At 43.3% G+C, this 26,469-nt stretch overlaps 1 protein-coding gene across 1 annotated transcript in view; it reads left to right on the forward strand.

Annotated features, from left to right (window-relative positions):
- Positions 1 to 26,469, forward strand: part of PLCZ1 (phospholipase C zeta 1) — a 121,434-nt gene that overhangs the window by 54,579 nt on the left and 40,386 nt on the right. The window contains exons 7-9 of the mRNA XM_048844374.2: positions 8,933 to 9,163; positions 21,768 to 21,924; positions 24,781 to 24,897. Coding sequence (XP_048700331.2) covers positions 8,933 to 9,163; positions 21,768 to 21,924; positions 24,781 to 24,897 — 505 coding nt within the window. The remainder of the gene's footprint in view (positions 1 to 8,932; positions 9,164 to 21,767; positions 21,925 to 24,780; positions 24,898 to 26,469) is intronic.

Here is a 26,469-nt window from a genome sequence, read left to right on the forward strand (position 1 = left end):
TGGTATGTTTCAGTGATTGGATGAGCATGAGAGGGGCAGTTATTGGGGAGGAGAATGGAAATCTGGAGTGTTGGGGATTGTTTGGACATAGTGTCCTGGAGTGGCTTACGTAGCCTTCCTCTGCTTCCAAATACCTCCACAGTAGCGCCCATGAAACCTTTGACCCCCACCCTCTTTCATTTTGTCATCTTTACCTTCCTACTGTCAAGACACTGAGGCAGCCTACTGATGCTTCCTGCGCCTGACTCCACACTCAAGGATGACACATTGCAGCACGCTAGTTGCATGGGAAAGACCTCAGTTGGAGTTTAAGCAAGCATGCAGGAAATTTAGAAGAAGATTGCATGCAGTGATTTGCATTTTCTTATTTCTGAGATTGTAAATAGAAAAATAAGACTTCCCAAACACTGTTTAGGCCCCGCCATTGTGGTCAGACTGAATAGTTAGCCTGCCTTACTCCACTGTGCGGGGCTTGATTTCATTGTTGATGAAGAGAGTTCCAATGTTTAAAAATCAGTATACAGACCCAAAGCAAAGTTAACAGCAGGCTCTTGTGTGGTAGAGCTCTCTTCTATTACATATGTTTCTCTTTGGTGTTATTGATACAGAAGAACAACTGTTTATGAATTGGCAAATGATGATTGTAATTGAGTTTGGAAAAGAGAGAATGAAAAAAGCATTTAATGTTTTGTGTCTTATTTAATTTACACAGATACTAGATGACACTTCAGTTTTTATTAGAACCATTATTCCCATCTGCTCATATTGAGAGGGCAGAGTGCTGGGAGCTTTTTGAGGAGCAATGACTAGTCCCTGGCTCAAGAAGATGTCTATTAAACTGTGGTAATTTTGTTGATCATTGCCTTGGCTCTAATATCCTTTTTTAGGAAACATTAATGGAAAGATTGTACAGAAATACCTCTGATAATATCCAGAGATGTCACTCTTTTTTGATCCCTGTTGTTTTGATTTTAGATCAGAGTATGGTATGAAGACTTAATGGATGATGGAAACCTTTTAGTGATGGAAATATTAAGCATCCATGCTGATTTTGTGTAGATCACTCAGCAGGCAATAGTTGTTATTGACATCTTTACAGACCCTAGCAAGGGCAGACTGAGTAATATTAGATTGGCTCTATTCTTCTCCTGGAGATGGCCTAGAGCAGTGGTTCCCAAACTTGTTCTGCCACTTGTGCAGGGAAAGCCCCTGGCGGGCCGGGCCGGTTTGTTTACCTGCCGCATCCGCAGGTTCGGCCGATCGCGGCTCCCAGTGGCCGTGGTTCACTGCTCCAGGCCAATGGGAGCTGCTGGAAACAGCACGGGCTGAGGAATGTACTGGCCGCCGCTTCCAGCAGCTCCCATTGGACTGGAGCAGTGAACTGCAGCCACTGGCACCCACGATGGGCCAAACCTGTGGATGCAGCAGGTAAACAAACCAGCCCGACCCGCCAGGGGCTTTCCCTGCACAAGCGGCGGAACAAGTTTGGGAACCACTGACCTAGAGAGTAGAACTAGGGAATGTTCATCTATTTCAATAACTCTCTACTGCTGGGTACTACTGCAATCTGTTCTTACTACCTCCTCTGCCTTCCCCCCAAAAAAACCCTTAGTATATTCGGCATTTTAGGAGATAGTAAGATGTTTTTGGCTACAATATCAGCCATATTGCAACAATACTCAGCTGTACACCTTTATTTCATTGACCCAGAAAGACATGCCAATTCATCTTTCCTAGTATCTAGCTGAGGTTGGGACTTTAATGTCAGGCACAGAATGAGGAGAAGGAGGAGCATAGTCATTGCCTGTTGCCATGGCAGCAGCCACTCAGGAATGAGTTTGCCACTGCTGACCAACCTTGCAATAGGAACAAAAAGCTAGAAGTAGGAACATTCACAGTAGGCTTATTTTCCTTGATTTTTTAGAACTCTACAAATGCAGTAAAAGTAAATTTGCAGAGAATGTTTCCAGTATATTCATATGTGTGTTCTTTCCTCCTTGAAATCTAGATACAAGTATGGTAAAAACAAGATGGCACTGTTTCCCAGGAGCTTTGATTAAAATAAGTCTCTCTCTCTCTCTCTCTTTCTCCAGTTCCAGTTGGTACATAAGTACAATTAAAAATGGTACCACTGGGAATATGTCTGATATAATCTCCTGAAAAAACCTTCCATAGCTTATCTCCTGTGCATTCTAACAAAGACATTAGCTAAAAGATACATGGAGATCTTAACCATTTCCCCCTATTATTATGGAAATCTGCTTCATAATAAAGATATACGGATTGTGAAAAGGTTACTGCCCTGAGCAGTCTCCCTTTCTTTCTCAGCAATCTCTTAACATTTCGCTGGTCCAGCTCCAGTTGAACTGACCACAAACATCTTTCAGAATAAAGTGATCTCAAACACAAAACCTTAATATCGAAAGTCCTTCCTTCTGGTGTTTCCTGGATGGGGTTGGGTAGTGGTTTTCCATCCCTCTTCCACAGCCTGGAAAGGAGATGCTGCATCACCCCTTTTCCTTTGAGGAGGAGGAGGGTGTTGTAAGAGAACTGGATTTGACATAACTCGCAGCCATCTTGTGCACTTAGCCCCCCATAAGTTGGAAGCGAGGACACCACATAGGAATAATTTGGCCTTGCCTAGGCAGACAGAACAAAAACAACTGCAAGCTGCAGTTCTACTGACTGGGATAGATAAAGAGAACGGACAGATTCATGAGGAGGGGAAATGTGGAAAACTGACCTTGATTCTGGTTGTCTGTGTTTGTAAGTTTTTTTTGATGAAGCTGCTTTGCCGATAAGGAGAATAATGAATCGTTATTGGGTCTTGCTAGGGAAATTGTTAGCCTATTAGGGGCTATTATGAGTAAAATGCTTTGTCCGGAGAAAATCTATAGAGTTTAGTTAGAAAATGTGCTTTGGAGCAGTCCAAAGAAGCTTTTTTTGGGAGCAAGGACCTGGCACCTAAACTTCCCAGCAGCTGGACAGAAGAGGGGCCCCCGGAAGGCTGGTTGCTGATTCCTCAAAATCATTTCAGACTTTAGGTAAATATACATGTTTGGATTGCTGTAATCCTACTGATACAGCATATGTGTGTGTGTGCTTAAGACCTAATAAAAAAAGCGGTTTTAGGTAAAAGCACACTTGTTTGTGCCAATCACTTATTAGACAGAGGAGCTGTGGCCCCATTAATTTATCCCTGAGACTGCCTTGAGAGAAACCAGTTAAGTTAGCATTGCTTTGGGTTCTGAAAACCCTGGGTAACGAGGGTTGCCAGTCCACTGGCAAACAGACCCTCTCTGTTTATTTTCTATTTCACAGTGAGAACAGGGAATCTTTTGTCTTCCTTTCCCAAGGTGTCTCTTGATTGGTTTATTGATTGATTGTATTGTAAAGATCCCTTGGAAGCAGAGGATTTCTTCTCTTTTTTTAAACAAAAGGCAGTATACTAGGTTAAAAATCTAGGGATATGCAAGAAGATTTTCAAAACCAAAGAAATATTCACATTCCTCCTTCCCCTCCTCTCAGTCCTCTTTTACAGCTCCAGGATTGTCTTCCATCTTTCTGTGATCTGACTTTTGACCTTTCTGAACCTGTGACAATCAGGAAGGCAGTATCTTATCTTTACCAGCGTGCCTGGGACTTTGTGCTGAGTCTTGTGGTACTTTAGTTGTTCTGGCATGCATCATACTTTGGGCCCAACATCACCTGAATTAAAGTACATTTTACTGACAGGAGCTATTTTTGCTGATTTAGTTATTTAAATAATGTGTTCTAATCTATTGTGTTTGGAGATTTAAATTAGTGCTAGTCTCAACATCCCTCCAGCACATAATAGGCAAGAATTTTGTTGCGTGGCAAATAATCTTGTTGATGAATGCTAAGTATTATGGAGTAAATTGCAGAAAAGTAGTGTCAACTGGCTTTTTGTTTAATGTGCACAGAATTAATGGCACATATCCTGTGTTAGAGGGCTTATTTCTTCACCTGCTCACTTCCCTGGTCCTTTTCGCATGAACAGAGAGCAACAATACCCAAAGTCAAAAAGTGCAAAAATACAATGTTTATTGGGGTGAACTTCCAGCCAGGAATGATTCCAATTTCCTTCCTTAGTGTTCCCCCTCCCAGCTCTGACACCACAGAACCTTGCCTGTGTCCCTGTTCCCATTCCCTGTTCCCATTCCCCCCCTTAGTGAAACATAATTCCAATTCCCCCACCCCCATTCCCTGTTCCAATCCCCCCCTTACTTCCTGATTGACTCCAGACTATATACTAAAACTTGAGTTCTGCTTAGCTATACCTTAACCAATCATTTTACTGAAATTTAACTAACCAATCCTAACATATTGTACCACCTTAATTAGTTTACACCCAGCAAAGTTAATTATACAGCAGAGAGAAACAATCACAGAACCAGACAGAGATTATACAGAGAAACAATAGGGAAATGGAAAAGGAGTACTTGTGGCACCTTAGAGACTAACCAATTTATCTGAGCATAAGCTTTCGTGAGCTACAGCTCACTTCATCGGTTGCATTTTCCACTGAATGCATCCGATGAAGTGAGCTGTAGCTCTCTTTCATCCAAACTGGCAGAAAAGTGGGGCTTTAAATACATATTTATTGACCAAGGATTTCTAAATTAGTACTGGTATCCCTATTTCACAGCCTGTATCATTATTGTCGTAAATTTTATACTTTTAAAATATTTAAAACATAGTAGATAATCTCATTGTGTAGTTTCAAACATGAAACTGAAGGTCTGCACATAAAGTATTTATGTAATGATAATCTCAATAAAGTACTCAAACTACATATACATTACTCCATTTTTCCACTTCTTTGTATTTGTTGTTCCTTTTCCCCCAGTATGAAGACTTGACATGAAACTTAGATTTAAAAGGTCATATCTTTTGCAATTGATGATTCTGGTTTTAGTAGTTTGTGGTGGTCTTGCAAAATACTGTACCAAAATCTCTTTTTGACTCCACAGACCTTCTGTAACTCTATCTGAAACCAATATGAATGTTATCATTTCTCTTTGATAAGATTAAACTGTCATCCTAACAAGATATTTCAGAGTATGTGTGCCTATGGAAAAGAGCTTCTTAATTCTGGGTCATATTGTGTCATCAGTCTATAAACAAACTTCTATTGCCTTCTCCTTAAAATGTGATGGCACAATATGACCCTCTGTTATTATGAAGCCACTAGTTGCAACACCAAAGTTTAAGTTTGGGTTCATTTTTTCTACTTAAAGCAAGGTTATATACAAGGTGCAGTAAACTAGTACAATATCAATAAATACAAGCATGACTATTCCCTTTTGGATCTATGAAGTGAAATCCCTTTTACAAACAACAAACAAACAGATGACCAAAAGCGCATACAACTGTTTTGAAATATCTAGAAATACTAATATATGGTAAAAAATTCAGAACTCTGCAGAAATATCAGCAACACTATGCACATGCAAATTCTGCTAAAAAAATAAGGTATTTACAAGAGACAAGGATCATCCATTAATGATTTAGGCAGTGTTAAAATTCATCTGTATTCTGAGTTACCGCTGTAAAGACTGCATCAATCCTTACACTAGAGCATGGATGGTAAACATTAAGAATGTGCAAAAAGCAAAGGAGTACTTGTGGCACCTTAGAGACTAAAAAAATTATTTGAGCATAGGCTTTCGTGAGCTACAGCATCCAATGAAGTGAACAAGTACTCCTTTTCTTTTTGCAAATACAGACTAACACGGCTGCTACTCTGAAACCTGTCATTAAGAATGTGCTATCTCTTCCACTGGCAATCTGACAATTTGATCCTACAAACAAAAGGCCCCTGCTGAAAAGGAAAGTGTCAGCAACTGAAAGTTGGAATTTAAAATGGAATGCCCGTTTCCACCTTAATTATAACTGTAGTATTTGCTACCATAAATGCTACATTTTGTGTAAACGATGTTTCTTTTTACGCACACTTTGTATTTCTTAATGGGTATCTTAATAACACACTATTTGAATCACAGGTAAATTCAATTATCTGTTATGTAACATGTACGTATTTGTATGTTTTCACAACCTTCCAAGACTAATATTAATATAAACCCTGAATTCTTTGCTACCTCCTGTGAAACACATGATGTAGTTATGTGACTCTCATGGTCCAAGAGGTTAATTAAATCCTGTTGCTCTGTGTAAATTCACTATATACAGAGATAAAGATAATAACTGTTATAAGATGACCATTTTACTGTAGAGATTATACGGATGTTATCTCTAAGGACATCTCTACACTACCACTTATGTCACTCAGGGGTGTGAAAAAACACCCCCTGAATGACATAAGTTTCTCCTGCCGACATAGAGCCATTTGTTTAGGTGGCTTTATTATGTCGACAGGAGAGTGGCTACATGAGCCATCTTATAGCAGCGCAGCTACACTGGTGCAGCTTTGCCGCTGTGAGCTCACTAATGTAGACATGGCCTTAAATGAAGATTAGGCTCTGTGGTGCTGATGTGAGAAAACTTATGGAGTCTTTCTGTAGTAACTCAGAGCCCTTGTCATCTAGTGTCCCATCACCGGCCATTGGGGATATTTGCTATCTACAGTCACAGAATGGCTACAACCCATTGTAGACAGTCCTGTCAAACATCCTCTCTATAAGCTTATCATGTTCAGTCCTGAAGCCAGTTAGGTTTTTTTGCTCCCACTGATCACCTCGAAAGGCTGTTCTACAACTTCCCTCCTTTGATGGTTAGAAACCTTTGTCTGATTTCAAGTCTAAACTTGTTGAGGGCCAGTTTATATCCATCTGTTCACGTCAACATTGGCACTGGACCTAAACAACTCCTCCCCCTCCCTGGTATTTATTCCTCTGATGCATTTACAGAGAGCTATCATACCTCCCATCAGCTGTCAATTATTTAGGCTAAACAAGCTAAGCTCTTTGAGTCTCCTCTCATAAGGTAGGTTTTCCATTCCTCTCATCATTCTAGTAGCCCTTCTTTGCATCTGTTCCAGTTTGAGTTCATCTTTCTTAAACATGGGAGATCAGAACTGCACACAGTATTCCAGATGAGGTCTCACCCATGCCGGATATAACGATGCTAACACTTCCCTATCTCATCTGGAAGTACCTCGCCTCGTGCATCCCAGGATTAGCCCTTTTCTTGACAGCTCATAGTCATCCTGTAATCAACCAATACACCCTGGTCTTTCTCCTCTTCTGTGACTTTCAACTGACACATCCCCATGTTATCACAAAAATTGTTGTTAGTCCTTGTGCGTGAATTTGCACTATTACATTTCAGCCCATATCTATTACTCCAGTTTTCAGTGTTATCCAGATCTTCTTGTTTGATATTCCGGTTCTCATCCAACTTTGTGTCATCCGCAAATTTTATTAGCACACACCCACTTTTTGTGCCAACATCATTAATAAAAAAGGTTAAAGAAGATTGGTCCCAAAACCAATCCCTGAGGAACTCCACTGTAACTGCCCTCCAGCCTGACGGTTCACCTTTCAGCATGACCTATTGTACTCTCCCCTTTAACTAGCTCCTTATCCAACTTTCAATTCTCATATTAATCCCCATCTTCTCCAATAATTTCCCATGTGGAACTGTAATAAATGCCTTACCAAAATCTGGGTAGATTAGATCTACTGAATTTCCTTTGTCTAAAACAAATCTGTTATCTTCTCAAAGAAAGTAATCAGTATGATCTACCTTTTGTAAAACCACATTGTATTTTATCCCAATTACCATTTACTTCTATGTCCTTAACTACTTTCTCTTTCAAAATGAGATCTACAACCTTGCACAGAATTGAGGTCAAATTACAGACCTGTAGGTTCGCAGATTATATTTTCCCTTTCTTAAAAATAGGTACTATATTAACAATTCGCCAGTTGCATGTACTACCCTTCACTTTACAGATTAATTAAAAATCTTTGCAATTTCATGTACCAGTTCCTTTCATATTCTTGGATGGAGACTATACGGGTCCCCCAATTTAGTCCAATTAAACTGTTTGACTTCTACCTTGGATGTGGCAATTACTACTTCCATATCCTAATTTCTATTAACCACTCTGCCACTACCACTAAGCTCCTCTTTACCCTTATTAAAAACTGAGGCAAAGTATTTGTTTAGGTGTTGGGTCATGCCTAGGTTATCTTTGATCTTCACCCCATTCTCAGTGCTTAGCAGTACCACTTCTTCTTTTCTTGTTTGCCACATGACCCATGAGCTGCAATATTCCCCTCTGAAGACTGCCTGCTAGAGAGCAGGGATGGGATGGGATGGCTTGTGATTTCTGTACTGAGTGGGAGCCTCTGGGTGCTAAGCACTTTTGAAAATCAGAGAAGTTCATTTCAGTGCATAAATGGGAGCCAAGTTATTTGGAAATTCTGGCTCCAGTTGTGGAGCTGAGTGCTTTTGAAAATCTGTCCCTAAATGTAATTTCATAAGTACTTTGTATCTATTATGTAAACTGTGATCATATTAGCAACATAATACTGCATTCTTCACTCAGCTAATGAACTTTTACTAGGAAAAGAAGCCAAATATAAAGAAAGGGCTCTCGGGAAAACCCTAGTGCCCTTGCCAAAATTCCATCTTTCATTTAATACAAATTTGTATTGTTACCTTTCTTCTGCTTTTTGTATGGAGTAGTCTATTATGCTGATATTTTTTTGTTCTCTAATACTTACATTGTCATGAAAGGTAATTTGGTTGGTAAGATATTTGATTGTCCATTACTGTAGAGTACTTGTTTGTGACCATCACCCCACCTACTTCAGCCCCTGTAATTCTAAAACAAATTACATCTATAAAATACATTTTGAGAATAGGTGTCGCAATATTTTGATATGAAAATGTATTACTAAATGCATTATTATGCTTTCTACTGTTTTACCTGTTTCCACAGTTATTAAAATTCAAAATATTGATAAAAAATAAGAAAGTTGGAACACTCGAAGAAACTGTTCTCAGGAGAGGTCTTGATAGCCATGGTGAGATAGGGGAATTTTTAGAAGAGGTAGAGCAATCTGAAGATGATGAAACTGAAGAAAGCACTCTCTTACCACCAAAATCTCCTCAGCTAAAAAGAAGAAATGCAATTCGGAGATCTCCACCACTCCCTCGAAAAAAGCTAAAGGTAAAAAGTATGCTGTCTGATAGGAAGTTAGAAGGTGAACAGAGGGGTTGTTTTCTTTGTTTGGCTGATTTTTTTTTAAAAGTAGCTTATCATATATCATAAACAAAATTTAAACGGTAGGCTTTAAAATTACAAATTCATGTTAAAGCAAAATATCTAAACATAGTATTTTTCATCTCATGGCTCCCTTCGTTTCTCACTCAGATATTGCATCCAGTCAAGATGCAGCATATTTCAAGTGCAGTCCTCAATTCCTTCATGCCAAATTGTACTTTCCCTGAACTTTTCCATTCTAACCTTGTGCTTAGCCTGTCCACTGCCCTCACCAGCTAAGGGCTCCTACAGACAAGATGCAATGCTCTTCACATTGCACTGCTTATGCTCATTCTCCTTATGGGACTGCCCATGAGGAGAAGTGGGGTTTTGTGGGCCTTCTGATGAGAGCAGGAAGAGGGAGAGTTCCTCTGATGTCCCTCCTGTCTGCAACTCCCTCACCATTCCCAATCATGCTAAACAGTTTGTCCAAAAAGCTTTAAAGAACGTCATTCACCTAATTTTCTGTCTTCTGTTTTTATGCACAGGACTAGGTAGGCTTGGGGCTACAATAAAAAGCATTTCCAGTGCTTTAGCTAGGCAGGAGTGTTGCTTTCTCATTTATCAAGATACTGAAGAGATTGTTAAACGAGCCTCTGTTTACAACCCACTCTTGTAGTAAACCCATAACCTCTGGCTGAGCTACTGAAGTCCTCAAATCATGATTTAAAAACATCAAGTTACAGGCCCAGGCCCCATGCTGCAGAGGAAGGAAAAAAAAAAAAGAAGCCCCCCAGGTTCTCTGCCAATCTGACCTGGGGGAAATATGGTGATCAGTTAGACCATGAGCATGTTGGCAAGACCCACCAGCCAAACACCTGGGAAACAATTCTCTGTAGTAACTCAGCTCTCCCCATCTAGTGTCCCATCTCTGGTCACTGGATATATTTGCTACTAGCCATTGCAGATGGGTCACATGCCATTGTAGGCAGTCTCATCATACCATCATCTCTGTAAACTTATCAAGCTCAGTCTTGATGATTCTTTGTCATGGAAATCTGCTGCTTCATGAGGTATGGAACTGCTGGTTTCTCCTGTTTCCAGGTCTCAGAGGGAGGCAAGAGGTATCTGCTCCCCACAGATTTCTGCCTGTCAGCACCTACTGAGCTGCACTGAGATTACCTCTCAGGTTTCTAGGTGCTGTGCTCAGAGGCAGAGGTTTCCTTGGCAGCTCTCTCTCTCTCTCTGAATGCTCTTTTAATCAGATTTTTTGCCACCTTCTTTCTCTCCCTTCAGCTTGGTCTCTGCCAGCCAGGGAGTGGGTCTTCGGGGGAGGACTCTGAAGACAGCTAGGGATTCCTCTATCCTCGTAACACACCCCCAGCTAGTCCTTAAGAGAATGTTCCGGCAAGGGCTTTGCTCTCTGCTGAGGCACCACACTTTAGCACTGATCAGCCCAGGATTCCTGGTCAGGACAAGTGAAGAGAGCATATATCAGCTGCCTCCAATTCTCAGTCTTAAGACCCTTCTAAAGCTTCAGGGTCACAGCAAAAGAAAGCCAGTTTTAGTTCATTCTGACAGTACAGCAAGCAAGGACTAACAAGACCAAATCCTTGACTAAAGAAGGAGCATTTAGATTAACAGGAGCAGAATTTATCTTGCATCAAAGCAAAACTTATACTTGGAGTCCTCAATTGACAGGCGAAGTGACTCAGTCACACACAGGATCTACCAGAGTGGTCTCCAGATGTGGAGTGTTCCAACCCAGCCATAGCCCCCAGAACATGCCTACGATGGACATGGCTGCACAGTAAAATATGCTGATCCACCAGGGTTTTGCAGCTGGGTTAGGGCTGTTGTTTTATTCTCCCTGTGCTGCAGTGACATCCTACTATATACTGCTCCCTCCAGTGCCTCACTTACTTAGGAAAATAAAATTGGATAGGGAGAGCGCAGTCTTAAGTGCCCCAGATTGTATCCATCAGTGTTAGAACCTTGACTTTTTAATGCTTCCTATCAAAAGTCAGATCTTTGTCTCAGGGGTCCATTAATCATGGAGTAAGATACAATGCTGTATTGTTTTCTGTTCTCTTTTTCTTCAATTTTGCAATGTAAAATCTAATATTCCATGTGATAATCTGTTATGAACTCAGAGGATGATTTTTTAAAAAATAGTGGATTATTATTTTTATTTTTTTATCACTTTGGCACTATTGTCTGTTTCCAAAAGAAACATAACATTATTCTACTTGTTACTTTTTTATGCACATATGAAAGTATTTTAAATAGATTGGATGTGATTAATCTCTCACACTGGTGTAAATTAGAAGGAACTTCACTGAAATCAGTGAGCTACAGCAGCATAAAACTTAGAAGAGAAGAATTGCTCCTGCTGTTGGCCGGGGTTGCAGCTGCTTCTCAGCTCCCAGACCCCTTTGACTGCTTGTGCAGCCGGTAAGAGCCGCAGGGATAGGGGACCTGGCTTTGGGGCAGGCAGAGCCCTTGGGGACTTGTGACTGTCAGGAGCCTCCCAGCACACAGCCCCTTGCTACCCCTGTCCCTGCACCCTGAGCTACACCCCTGCCAGCACACAGCCCCTAGCAACTCCCTCCCTACACAGTGAGCTACCCCCTGCCTGCACCCTGAACCACCCCCTGCCTGCACACAGGCCCTAGCTGCTCCCTCTTTGCACCCTGAGTTATTCCCTCCCTGCACCCTGAGTTACCCCCCCACCTTCACACAGCCCCTAGCTACTCCTTCCCTGCACCCTGAGCTACACTCCACCTGCACACAGCCCCTAGCTACTCCCTCCCTGCACCCTGAGCTACTCCCTGCCTGCACACAGCTCCTAGCTACCCCTTGCTTGCACCCTGAGTGGTTTTCAAATTTTTGAGCTGAGCTCCACCCCCACTTTGAGTTATAATTTTTGGTTGCGTCCCCTCCCCACCCCCCACCCCCAACTCAGACAGGCTGGGTGGCCTGCTGAGCTGAGTCAGGAGGTGGAGGTGGTGCTCCCTCCCTTGGCCACACCATGAAGAGCTGACCCGAGCCCTGCTGGGCCCTGCCCCCCACAAATAGAAGTCAAACTATGCCTATGCCCAAGGCCCCTGCCCCCACCAAACGGATGGAGCCCTGTTGGGTCCTGGAGTTTTTATAGCATGTTGAGGGGTGGGGAGTTCAGAAAGAAAACGGTTGAGAACCCCTGCCATAGACTAGTATAATATATTGCCACATAGTTTTTCATTCTATCGCACCTAAATTTTCCTTTCTTAACTGTATCCCATTACTCCTACCACACTGTACCACCCTAAACTATTGCTTTCACTTATCGCTTTGTACATCTTTCAAGTATTGTAGACTGCTATCATGATAACCACTTTGTTATTGTTTGCCTAAGCTCTAACATATACATATTATATATAACTTACTTATAGATATTAACAAATCTATTTGAGCATAAGCTTTCGTGAGCTACAGCTCACGAAAGCTTATGCTCAAATAAATTTGTTAGTCTCTAAGGTGCCACAAGTCCTCCTTTTCTTTTTGCGAATACAGACTAACATGGTTGCTACTCTGAAACCTGTCATTATAGATATTAAGCTCTTATAACATTTCCCAGGTAAGTTGCTTTTCAGCCCATTGATAACTTTTCTTCCTGTGTTCTGAGCTTGCTCCATTTTGTCAAAATACTTCTAGTTCAGATGGTCAGAACTGAATGTGATATTCTCGGTGAATTTGGTTGTTTCAAGTATCTGAAGGAAGGAATCTTAGCAACCATGAACTAAAGCACATCCATAGCTATAGAAAAGAACAATGGATCTTTCCTCTCCTGCACCACAGTGGTTGCAAAATTACAGCCACCAAAACTAATCTGAACCATAAACATATTTAACCCACAATGCTTTCATGTAATATGAAAACCTTGCACTTCTCACTTTGAAGAGGACTATCAACCTAAGTAATAAAAAAGATCACCTGAATGCAAGATGGCCTGTCAGCATGTATGTGATCCATAATGACTTTCCCTCTCTCAAAGAATTCAGACTCTTCAATCAAGCAGCACTATAAAACGTCAATACTACAATATGTGAATAATGTAGGGTGACCAGATGTTCTGATTTTATAGGGACTGTCCCAATTTTTGGGTCTTTTTCTTATATAGGCACCTATTACCCTCCACTCCCTGTCTCAATTTTTCACATTTGCTGTCTGGTCATTCTAGACTAATGAAAGCTCTTATTGTATACTGAGGGAAATTAATGTCTCTTCTGCCCTCTAATTACAGAACTCATAGTTCTTCTTCGAGTGCTTCTTCATGTCAATTCCAAGCAGGTGTGTGTGCACGCAAGTGCACGGTAGCCGGAAGATTTTTCCCTAGCAGCATCTGTCGGGTCGGCCTGGGTGCCCCCTGGAGTCGCACCTTCATGGTGCTCAATATAGAGCCCAGCTGACCCGCCACCCCGTCAGTTCCTTCTTACCACCAGTGATGGTTAGCTGGAACTTCCCTGTGCTCTTGTCTCAACAAGCACATTCAGCAGTGTTCTTATATTGTTCTCCATTAGTTCTCCATTGTTCATTAATAGTCAGTAGTTAGTCATTTGTTAGTGTTAGATAAGTTTCCTTTTGGGGGTGAATCCCCTCCTACGCTCTCCTGATGCCAGGGCACGCCGGGGTCTCCGGGCTTCAAAACCTGCGAAGCCTGTGGAAAGTGTATGTCCAGAAGCGATCCTCACACCTCATGTCTAAGGTGCTTAGGAGAAGGCCATCAGAAGGATCGTTGTGCCATTTGTAAGACCTTTTGGCCACGGACTTTAAAAGATACAGAGCAGCGCCTGACGGACCTGTTGATGGAGGCAGCACTGCGCCCCGAGTCCGACCCTGGCTCGACGGACCCTGCGCCAAGTACCTCCTCCTCGGTGTGGAGCGCTCTGGCACTGTCAGCATGGGCACTGGTGCCAGGTAAGGATAAGGACTCATGGCACCGTCCCAGCTCCACTCGCGGCTCACATGCCACACACAGGCATCGTTCACTATCACCGGTGTTGCAAAAGAAGAAGAGGTGGTAGAGGGGTCACTCCCCGCTGTAGACCTAAAGAGCCTACCACCGTTAGATCTGAGTCGGGCCACACTAGTGCTGCTCCGCTTGTGACGGTTGCGCCGACTCCTGCCCTTGTAGAGGGGCAGCTAAGGCCGAGCCATGAGCTGCATCTCCCTTCAACTCCAGAGGCGTTTGAGGCGGCTGAAGAACTGCTTCACCTCATGGAACTGTTCTCTCTGCCCAGATGGGATAAGTCACTGGTACCGGTTGCTCCCCGGGTTCCTTCAAAGGTAAAGCCTGCTATGATAGCCCGCCAATCTCTGACCCCGCCGCACCATTCCTCGGCACCGGAGGACACCTACCCACACAATCCCCAAGCCCTTGGCGCGAAAGCATGGTGCCTTGAAATACCGCTCCCCTGTAGTCATTGTTTTCAGACACCTCGGAGTCGGGCTTCTATTGGTCCCAGAGGAGTAGGAGCAGACGGTCCACGTCAACTCAAGACCGGCACCCTTACCCGGCACAGTGGCCTGCCGAATGGCAGCCCCTGGCGCAATGGCCCTTTTGGACTTCCTGGGCTTTTCATCAAAGCCAAGGTCACAGCCAAGGTGACTTGAAATTCCAGGGCGACTTCGGTGACCTCAGCCCCATTTCTTCCCCCGCCAGCACCGCTGGCACCGGCAGGGTCGGGTATAGGCCCATTATCACCCTGCACTATCATTTTGGCACCTCTGACATAGCCAGCACCAGGCCCAGAGGTCCTGGCGGCACTGGCGGATTCCAGTGCCGACGGCGATTATGACATTAAGAATGACATCGGCACTTAAGACACTTTCAGCACCTGTGGTGTCTGCATCGGTGTATGCAGCCCCTACACTGAGGAGTACGATACCATCTGGGTCGACACTGGCCCAAGAAACCCAGGTGCTGCGGGACCCCTTGGGGGTGGAAGGAAGGGAGCAGCCACCTCTCATGGAGATCTCTTCTTCATCCTCGCCAGATGAGGTGTTGGCAGGCATGGTGACAGCCCTGGCCTTGGAGGACAACAGGGCTCTGCAGCATTTGCTGCGGAGGGTTGCTCAGGGCCTGGGCATTCAGGCAAAGGAGGTAGTGGAGGATACAGATCCAATGGTGGACATCCTTGCCCCCCCGGACTGCTCATATTGCCCTGCCCCTCATAAAGACCATCTCTGACACCACGAGAACTCTGTGGCAGACCCCAGCCTCGTTGCTCCCTATGGCTAAGCACAATGAAAGACACTACTTTGTGCCATCAAAGGGTTATGAGCATTTGTACACTCATCCCACATCTGACTCTGTTGTGATTGATGCTGCTAACCAACGTGAATGTCAGGGCTTCCAGGGACCCTCCTTGAAGAATCGGGAGGTGAAAAGGCTTGACCTTTATGGAAGAAAGGTCTACTCCACTGGGAGCTTGCAGCTCTGCATATCCAATCACCAGGCCATTGTCAGCAGGTACTCCTCCAACAACTGCTCAGTGATGGCCAAATTCATGGAGCTACTCCCTTGGACTCCCCAAGTTTTTGGTGTTGGTTGAGGAAGGGAGACTTATCTCAATGGTGTCCTTCAGGCAGCGCTTGACGGGGCAGATGTGGTCACCAGGGTTATGGCCACAGGAGTGGCTATGAGAAGGGGCTCATGGCTCCAGGTTTCTGGCCTCCCCTATGAGTTACAGAAAACCATTCAGGACCTGCTTTTTGAGGGTGAGACGCTCTTTTCAGAAAAGACCGACAAACGGCTTAATAGCCTTAAAGACTCCAGAGCCACCTTCGGGTCCTTGCGCCTCTATACGCCTTCAACGCAGTGGAGACACTTCTGGTTTGGTCATCAGAACCACCAAGATGGCTCCAGAAGGAGAAATCGGAGCAGCAGGAGAAGGCTTCGTCAACCCTCTGGCCAGGGCTCAGGACAATGCAAGCCGCCTTCAGGGACCAAACCAGCCTTTTGAAGGTGCGGTCAAGGAAGGGCCACCAGTTTCGTCATATCCTCTTTCTACTGTGCATGGTACCGTATCACTTTGAACCGCTGGGTGCTCCACATGGTAGAGAGGGGATACTCCATCCAATTCTGTGCCCTTCTGCCCTTCCACTCCCCTTCCCCGTCCCTCTTCAGGGACCTCTCTCACGAGCAACTCCTCATACAGGAGGTGCACTCGCTCCTATCACTAAGGGCAGTGGAAGAGGTTCCTCAGGAGCAGACGGGCAAGGGCTTCTGTTCCCAATATTTCCTAATACTGAAAGCCAAAGGCGGCCTCAAGGCCATCGTGGACCTGTGAGAACTCAACAAGTTCATAAAGAAACTCAAGTTCCACATGGTCTCTTTGGCCTCCATCATCCCCTCTCTGGATCCAGCAGACTGGTATGCCACCGTCGACTTGAAGGATGCATTTTTCATATCACAATTACTCAGTCCTGCAGACGGTACCTCAGGTTTGTGGTGACCAATACCCACTACCAATTCACAATCCTTCCGTTTGGCCTGTCAGCAGTACCTCGAGTCTTCACCAAATGCATGGCAGTCGTCGTCACATTCTTGCACAGGCACCAGGTACAGGTGTTTCTGTACCTTGATGACTGGCTGATCAGAGGCCGCTCCAGGTCCCAAGTGGAAGCTCAGGTCAGATTCATCACAGCCACCTTCAACAGCCTGGATCTACTTCTAAATGAAGCAAAATCGACTCTGTCCCCTGCACAGAGGATAGAGTTTATAGGGGCAGTACTGGACTTGACTCAATCGAGAGCATATCTGCCAGAAGCAAGTTTTCAGGCCTTCACCAACATCATTCGAGGCCTCAGATAGTTTCCCACCACCACAGCAAGAAACTGCCTGAAGAGTCTGGGACACATGGCTGCCTGTACCTACGTGGTGCAGCATGCCAGACTCAAGCTTCGACCTTTTCAGTTGTGGCTCACGTCAGTGTATCGCCCAGTCTGGGACAGCTTGGACAGAATCGTGACCCTGCCTCGCCCGGTCCTTGACTCCCTCCTGTGGTGGCTTGACTCTCAGGAGGTATGCTGAGGGGTCCCCTTTGCCACTTGCAGCCATCTCTGTTGCTAGTGACGGACACATCAGACTTGGGCTGGGGAGCTCATCTGGGAGCCTGCAGGACCCATGGTCTCTGGTCTGATGCAGACCTGGCTCTTCACATCAGCATTAGAGAGCTGAGAGCAGTGCGCCTAGCATGCCAGACCTTTCATGCACACTTAACGAGACATTGTGTATCTGTTATGATGGACAATACAACAGCAATGTTCTATATCAACAAACAGGGGGGCGCATACTCCTCTCCCCTCTGCCAAGAAGCCCTCATCCTGTGGGACTTCCGTGTGGAACATTCAATATCCTTTCTTGCGTCATACCTCCCTGGGGTACAAAATGAGGTGGTGGACCACCTCAGCAGGTCATTTCAAGTCCACGAGCAGTCCCTTCACCTGGACGTCGCATTTTCAATCTTCCAGAAGTGGGGCTTTCCCCAGATAGACCTATCTGCCATGTGACAAAACAGGAAGTGCAAGCAGTTCTGCTCCTTCCAGACTCACAGCCCAGGCTCCAGAGTGGATGCATTCCTTCTTCCATGGGGAGGCCATTTCCTTTATGCCTTTATGCCCATACTGCTCATTCACAAGGTACTTCTCAAGATCTAGAGGGAACGAGCTCGGGTCATATTGATAGCACCAGCCTGGCTCTGTCCGCACTGGTACACATCTCTCCTAGACATGTCTGTGGAAGCCCCGGTCACCCTTCCACTCTTCCCGGACCTTCTGATGCAAGATCAAGGTCATCTTCAACATCCAAACCTTGTGTTGCTTCACCTCATGGCATGGAAGCTCCATGGTTGAGCCCAGTGGAGCTTTCCTGTTCAGAACAGGTTTGACTAGTCCTCCTTGGCAACAGGAAACCCTCTACGAGAGCCACCTACCTTGCCAAGTGGATGAGATTTTCAGTCTGGTCAGCACAGCAGCATTCATGCCTGACTCGCGCCTCAGTGTCGCTCATTCTGGACTACCTCCTCCATCTGAAGCAGAAGGAGCTTTCATTGTCTTCAATAAGAGTGCACTTAGCCACCATATCAGCTTTCCATCTGGGCGCGAGGGGCTGCTCGGTGTTTGCTAACCTATAGTCAGCTGATTTTTGAAAGGGCTCGACAGGCTATACCCTAATGTCCATCAGCCTGTCCCTGCGAGGGACCTCAATCTGGTCCTTTCTAGGCTCATGGGACTCCCCTTTAAACTGTTGGCAACATGCTGCCAGGTGGTGTTCCTAGTAGTGATAACCTTGGCCAGGAGGCTGTCTGAGCTCAGAGCCCTACCATCAGAGCCCCCTTACACTGTGTTCTATAAGGACAATGTTCAGCTCAGGCCTCACCCTGCTTTCCGCCGAAGGTTGTGTCGCAGTTTTACATCAACCAGGACATCTTCCTCCCGGTGTTCTACCCTCAGCTGCACGCCACTGGCAAGGAGCAGAGATTTCATTTTCTGGATGTCTGCAGGGCACTAGCCTTTTACATTGAGAAAACGAAGCCGTTCAGAAAATCGGTCCAGTTATTTGTGGCAGTGACAGACAGATCAAAAGGTCTGCTTGTGTCGTCACAACGCATCTCATCATGGATTATGTCCTGCCTTCATGAGTGCTACAACCTGGCAGGGGTTCCTGCACCCAGGGCCAGCTCCAGGCACCAGCTTTCCAAGCAGGTGCTTGGGGCGGCAATCAGAATGGGGCGGCAGTCCGTGTCCCACGGCGGCAATTCAGCGGCAGCTCCGCCGCTCTTCCGGGGGGCGGCGGTAATTCGGTGGCAGCTCTGCCACTGTAGCGGCGGCAGCAATTCAGTGGCGACTGCTTGGGGCGGCAAAATTGGTAGAGCTGCCCCTGCCAGCACCCCCAGTTACTGTGCACTCTACCAGGGCGCTGGCTTCATCCACAACATTCCTGGTGCGGCCTTCAGACGAGCAGTACTCCAATCAGTGGAAGACTCTGACCCCACCTCCTGAACTCAGGCTTGTGAGTCACCTGATTGGAATGGACATGAACAAGCACTCGAAGAAGAAAAAATGGTTACTCACCTTCTCGTAACTATTGTTCTTCGAGATGTGTTGTTCATGTCCATTCCAATACCCACCCTCCCATTTCTCTGTCAGAGTAGCTGGCAAGAAGGAACTGGGGGTGGCGGGTCGGCAGGGCTCTATATTGAGAGCCATGAAGGTGCGACTCCAGGGTGTGTCCAGGCTGACCCAACGGATGCTGCTAGGGAAAAATCTTCTGGCTACCATGCATGTACGCATGCACACACCTGATTGGAATAGACATGAACAACACATCTCGAAGAACAACAGTTACGAGAAGGTGAGTAACCATTCTTTCCCTTCAAACAGGGGAACCTATCACATTCCCAGAACCATGCAATAGACTGACTGGTATTATCCATATTTGTATTCCTGTTTTGATGTGTAGCATGTGATTTAATTGACCATGAGAATGACATTCAGGACTCTCACCTCCTTCCACCATCCCTCTTTCCCTGTCCCCATATAAATAAGCAATGACTTGCAACTAAAAGTACAAATCAACCAATCAATCAAAAATAGCTTTACCCCCAAGAGGTTTAATTTTTTCCCTTGAAAAGAGAGAAGACCCAGTATCCATGCAGATTAGGAAGTGCACTACTGGATGAGAGTATAATACCTCTGTTTAGGTGAGATGCTGCTGAACTAACTTAGAGAACTTGTGGAGCTAAGACGCAGCCCACTGAGATGGCACCTGTCCTTTGTCTCAGGTTGAGGCCATAGATTGGTGATGGTCCATTGTATCTCTGCCTCAAATTCTCTTTTAAGGAGTTGAAAAGGACACTGTCCTCTCCTTCTTATTGAACATTGGTGTAAAATCACTGAGGAATGATTTGAGACACAATGGTCTTAAGGGTTCAGTTGAAGCACAGCATACAATTGTATAGCTCCCTTACATCAGGTGCCAAGAATACTATTATCACCTTGTGACCTAACACCTATGTGAAATTACTGCATGGATCAAGCACAGCTGGATCATACTGAAACTTGGCAAGACAGAGGTACTGCTGATGAGAAAAGAGATGCATTTCAAAGAGTTAGCTGGCTGTATTACTGTCATCCTCTATTGATCAGATTCTCTAAACAGTGTGTAACCTTAGGGTCTCTATGGATTTCTTGCTGATATTTGAGACCCAAATACTGATGGCCAGAAGAAAGGGTTTCATCCACTTCTGCTGACCAGAAGACGGTACCCAGTACTTACAGATATGGACTAGGCTATAGTTATCCATGATTTTGTGACTTCCAGCTTGAATTATTGCAGTGTTTTATAAGTCTGCCATAGTTTACAAACTCAGAAAATCTCTAACTGGTTCAGAAAACAGCAGCATGCCTCCTAAGAAATGTCAAGCACACATTGTCAGTCACCACGTTGACTCCCCATTGAATACTGGTGCAGTACAAGGTGATGGTCCTACTCTTAAAAGGTCTTAATGGGTTGGATCTGTGCTGCCTGAAGAACTTCTTTCTCTCTCTGTGACCAGAACATGCTATGCTATCAGCATTACTGAGGAGTAGTTTAGCGGGCAACCAGAGAAAGGCTTGAGACTGATGGCAATAGACCTTTATTGGTCTATAGAATTCCTTTCTTTTTTAAGATCAGAATGACCTCAGAAGTCACAACATATAAGATCCAGCTTTTGTGATTTTTATCATGAGTCTTATGATAATTGCTTTTTTCTTAAAACCAGGAGATATGTGAATACATCACAATCTCAGCTTTCATTTTTAAAAAAGAAAGCTAAGTTGCTAATCCTCTTGGTTGCAGAGAAATGCTGGAAAATTTGAACTGAAAAAGCGCAAAGCCAGAAGGCAAATAAAAAGAACTCCAAATATTTTATTTTTAAAAGCTCATGATTTTAAAGCCAATATCCTGATTTCTGGGGGCCTGACTGATGATTTTTGAACATTTAGGGTTGGCAATCCAGGACCCATCAATTCATCATAGTTTCCCACAAGAATAAAAATGTTAACCCTCCCCCCCAAGATAATAACTGACACGATTGGATAGAACTTGGGTAGAAGGGTAGGCTCATGATCAGTGAACTTCCAGTTTTCTTGTTTAAAATTCATAAAGTTCTCAGATACCACAGTGAGGGATGCTGGATGAACATTAAGTTATAGATAGGCAGATGCAGTTTCACCTGCACAGAACCACATGGGAAAGGGTTATTATTTCCCTGTTTCTGTGCTTGGTAAGTAAACTTTTTTCATAGTTCTGTACATTTATATACATTATTTGTATGTATCTGGTATTTTGTATTTACTAAATACAATATAACGCACTGACTACTCTGGCCTAGAGCATCTAGAGATTCATGTGGCTTTTCTCATTTTAGCACCTTCATGCATAAATCATTGAAAGTTATTTTCTGGATTGGCAGTAACAGTAATTAAATACATGAAAATATTAAAATGTATATTCTTCAATTATCTCATGTTATATTTATAGACTAAGAAGATAAAACTGGCCATGGAGCTCTCAGAACTTGTGATTTATACCAAAGCTGAAAAATTTAAAAGCTTTGAGCATTCAAGAGCTAATCAGAAGTTCTATGAAATGAATTCACTTGGAGAAGTTCGAGCACGAAAACTTGCCAAACAGACAGGTAATTTCTTTTGGTTTAATCAGATAAAAGTTATAATGTTGCCACAGTTCATTGCTTAGGTGTCAGAAGAGTCAATAAACGTTATGAAACATACAATCTCCAATTTATTGGTTTGTTTTATAATGCAGTTTTAGAAATATTCTGGCAATAGGGTTGCAGATTTGCATTTGTTGCATCATGAAATATTTGCAAAATGAAATATTTTTTCTAAATAAAATATTATGTTCAGTATTGTTTTTAATTTACATTGTCTCATAAAAACAAACATTGCATAGTAAAGGAACCATATGAATATGTTATGTTTTGTTGCAAAGAATTATCGGTGTGTTTGTATCAAATAGTTCTGAGTAATCTTACAGTCTGTACTTGAACATATATGGAACACATTTTTACCATATAATGGGCTTTATTCTTTGATGTGTATATGCACTCCCATTTGCCTTAATGGCAATTGCATGTGCAGATTGAAGGGAGAATAACCCCCAAAGCATGTAGTTTGCCCTCACAGCCAAGTTGAATTATGTAGAATTACTATTCTGGCCTGGTCTGCACCACTCTGGTCCCCAAGCAGCATTTAGGGCAACCTCAGGCCACTTTAACTTGAGCCAGCTGCCAAAAGACCTGTGGGAATGTTAAGACAGTTCGATATCACTGTTCACAAGGAAGAAGTTTGACATAGAAGCTTCTCTGGTAATTCTATGCCACCTGAGAATCCCCCTGCACAGTGCAGATCCTTCAGTGGCTGGTGTAACCATGCCTTTGTGGGTCACAACTAGGGTGACCAGATAGTAAAGTGTGAAAAATTGGGACGGGGCGGGGGGGTAATTGGCACCTATATAAGAAAAAGCTCCAAATATTGGGACTGTCCCTATAAAATCGGGACATCTAGTCACCCTAGTCACAACTGAGAATACCAAATTCATGACAAACTGCTGAGAAATAGGGCAGACACACCCCAAACTGGTGGTTATTCTTCCATAAGATATAGCAAACAAGCAACAAAAGTAAACTTCTGTTTCACCACACTGGCTAACAAGAAGTCAGAAAAGCAGTTTACTTAGGCATGCCAGTCTTTGTATCACCACCAAAAACACTGGATTTAAAGATAAGTGGTTCTTTAAAACTAGTCTCATCAAACAAAAGGTTCTTCTGATCCCAAAGAACCAGCCACACACTCAGATCTTACCCAAAAATCATGCTGATGCCAATCCTTTAGTATCTAAAATCTAAAGGTTTATTTATAAAAAGAAAGAAAGAAAGGTGAGAGTTAAAATTGGTTTAGGGAATCAAATACATACAGTAATTGAAACGTTTTTGGTTCAGGCTTGTAGCAGTGATGGAATAAACTGCTGGCTTGATAAGTCTTTGGTTGCTTTCAAATCATTGGAAGGACCTCAGTCCCTTGGTTAGAATGCTCCAATTAGTATAAGTCCAGAAGTTTGAACAGGAAAGAGGCAAAATGGAGGTGTTTCCAGGGCCTTTTATAGCTTCTGCCATGCGGAGGGAATTCACTGTTTCAAACAAAGCTCTCTGGAAAATTACAGGTAGCAAGATGGTGTTTGGTGTCACACAGGCAAGTCACATGTGATGCTTGATTCCGTTTAGTCATAGCAGGAAATTCCATTAAGTGTAGATGGGCATCTCCCATGGTCCATTGTCAGTAAAATGTTCTTTTGGTGGGCCACTCAATTTGAATAGTCCCTCCAAGATGTGCTGGCTAACTACCTTGTGGTCGTCACCCCAGGAGCAAACATCTGAAATACAGGTATAGAGCCAATACTCATAACTTCAAATATAAAGATGATACATGCACACGAATAGCATAATCATATTCAGCAAATCATAACATTCCGTAGGCATCTTACATGCAACATTTTGTACAAGATTTGTTGCAATTATATAACAGCGGTTGCAACAATGATCTATACGGTAATATTTTAATCAGATAATGTCATAGCTGGTGCCACTGGAAAAGTGGTGCCAAGCTGCCCTTATGCAACCAGGTTATGCCCTTAAGCTGTCAGCTTCACGATGCTGAAGACTTGAAGTTCTCTGATTAAATAGTACTGGTAACAGTAAAACTAGCTCCTCCCTGCCAGCGTGCTTCAGACCTGTTCAAGACGTGAATACTTCTAGAAGTGAGAAGGTCAATCTCCATGCCCATTGAATAGCTGGCCTCTCTCCAAAGACTGAACAAGGTTATCAACTAAATGTTGTGAGTTTTGTGTTATAGAAACCTCTTCACTGGGCCAAATTAGTAATTCATTGTATGTAGGTCACGAGACAGCAATCAAGAGTGCACAACTTTTAGCTAATACCAGCCAGGGCTAGAATTTACCTACTGAGCACTTGTAGTAGTAAATGGTTTTATAGCACATTTCTTATTTCCAGTCCTCCCCATTCCCTAAAAGACTATGCTTATTTTTAGTGTAAAACATACACATTAACACAAACCACCACCAACAAAAATAGTGAAATATTTTCCAGAAGAAAATAGCTGGAAAAGAATGTGAACCAGTCACTCCTTGATCTGCACGAGCTGGCAACTGACAAGAATGACCCTCATTTGTGTGACTTCATTGAAACTTAGTTACTGCATCCTTAGTTACTGTTACTAATTGTTACCAAATTATATGGATTTTAACTATGAATTTAGTCTTCTTTTTTTAAAGTAGTGCACATACTTAGGTAACATTAGATAGGCAGGGAAATATTTTAAAGAAATACGAACATCACTACTCTGTTAATTGTATCAGGACTAAAAATCACATCATCTGAATATTTATTTGAAACAAGATCTGTTTATATGTATTTTTTAGTAATGCCTGTCTTAAAATTTTTTTATTCTCTTTTCAGCTAATGAATTTGTTTTGCATACTGCCAACTTTATTACAAGAATTTATCCCAAAGGGACTAGAGCGACCTCTTCGAATTATAATCCTCAAGAATTCTGGAACGTAGGATGTCAGATGGGTATGTGCTACCATCCAGTGTGTGCTATTTTAGAGTCCGGCACAGACTCTTTGGATATAAGCTTTTCAAAATTGTTTGCTGAATTATTGCATATCACATAATATTTAGGTAGATATTTTCTCCATAATCCTAAGTATTATGACATGAGTTTTCTTGCTCTCATCATTATGTTAAGGTCAATATACAATGGTGGCCTCATCTCCCATTATTAAGGACTTAGAACATAGATTGGTCTGACTACAGTAATACTTTTTCAATCAATGTATCTTAATGGCTGTTATCTCACTCCAAACATCTCATAATTATTGCAGTTGTAATATAGCAATAGATCTTTAACTCGCCTTTTAGACTGCTATGCCATTTTTGATGACTGCTAGTGGATACTAAAAACAATACTGTCTGTACTCCTCCTCTCATCAGACCAGAAATTCAATGTTTATAGTACTCTCTGCACCAGTTCCTAAAGTTAAAGAATCACTTACAAATAAAAAATCCTATACAAAACTGCAGCGAAAACTTGGATATAAACAGAATTCAGAAGTTAATTAGAAAATTTAAAATGCTATACCTCCTTTCTGGTCAAGTGTCTTTATTGTTTTAAATTTGGGATATATTTTTAATCAATATAGCTCAATTATTTCTCTGAGATTGTCTGAGATTTACTCCCTGCCTTCTGGGGCTAAGATTATGTTAACTATGTTACCTCAGCCCTTGAAAAAACAGTGAGTGTACTGTACAATAAACACAGTATTCATAATCAGGATAATTTTCAATATTCATTTAAAAAAATTGAATGAATTATATCCTTACACATTTTATGTTCATTGAACCTCACAACTTCCACACCAGATTGTCGGCTGTGACCAAGCTATGTTTGGTGCAGCTGAGGGAGGAGAAAAGTGGAAAGGTAACGTTAGCCATTTTGCCAACTTCCTGATCCTGAGACTTGCTGAGGTCTGTCCTTATTCTCAGTGTAACTGATAAGAGTCTCAAAACTGTTCTAAATTACACTCTGCTGCCCAACTCCCCAAGGGCAGCTGAGAATTGCTGGAATGCAGATATACTTCAGCCATACCTGCCTTCTCCTGAGAATGGCCTTTAACCTAGGCCCTGGAAGAGATAGCTAAATAAATAATTAAGTAGTCACTGGAGCAAGAGGACTGTACCCAGGGTTTCCTACCTCATAGTGGGTGTCCTAACCACCAGGTTAAAGAGTCATTCATTATCTCTCTCTTGCTCAGTGACTATTTAATTATTTATACCAATGGTTCCCAACCTTTTCTCTGCCACAGCACACCTCCAGCTCCAGGGACTCTTTCCCCCACCCCCAGCTGGCGGCTGAAGGAGGGAAGGGAAGGGGCAGAGGAGCCAAGCTGTTGCTCAAGCAGGATGGGAGGGGGGAAGAGAGGGAGATTGAGCTCTGATTGATTGCTTCACCCCTGGAGGAGGCGGGGCAGTGAGGCAAATGGCCAGCCAGAAGGCAGCTTTCTTCCGCTTGTTCTCACATGTACTTTTTCAAAAAATTCTGAAGCTCACCTGTTCAGGCTTGACAGCACACAGATTGGGAAACAC

This window comes from Caretta caretta, chromosome 1 (assembly GCF_965140235.1).
Source record: "Caretta caretta isolate rCarCar2 chromosome 1, rCarCar1.hap1, whole genome shotgun sequence".
Taxonomy (NCBI): Eukaryota; Metazoa; Chordata; order Testudines; family Cheloniidae; genus Caretta; species Caretta caretta.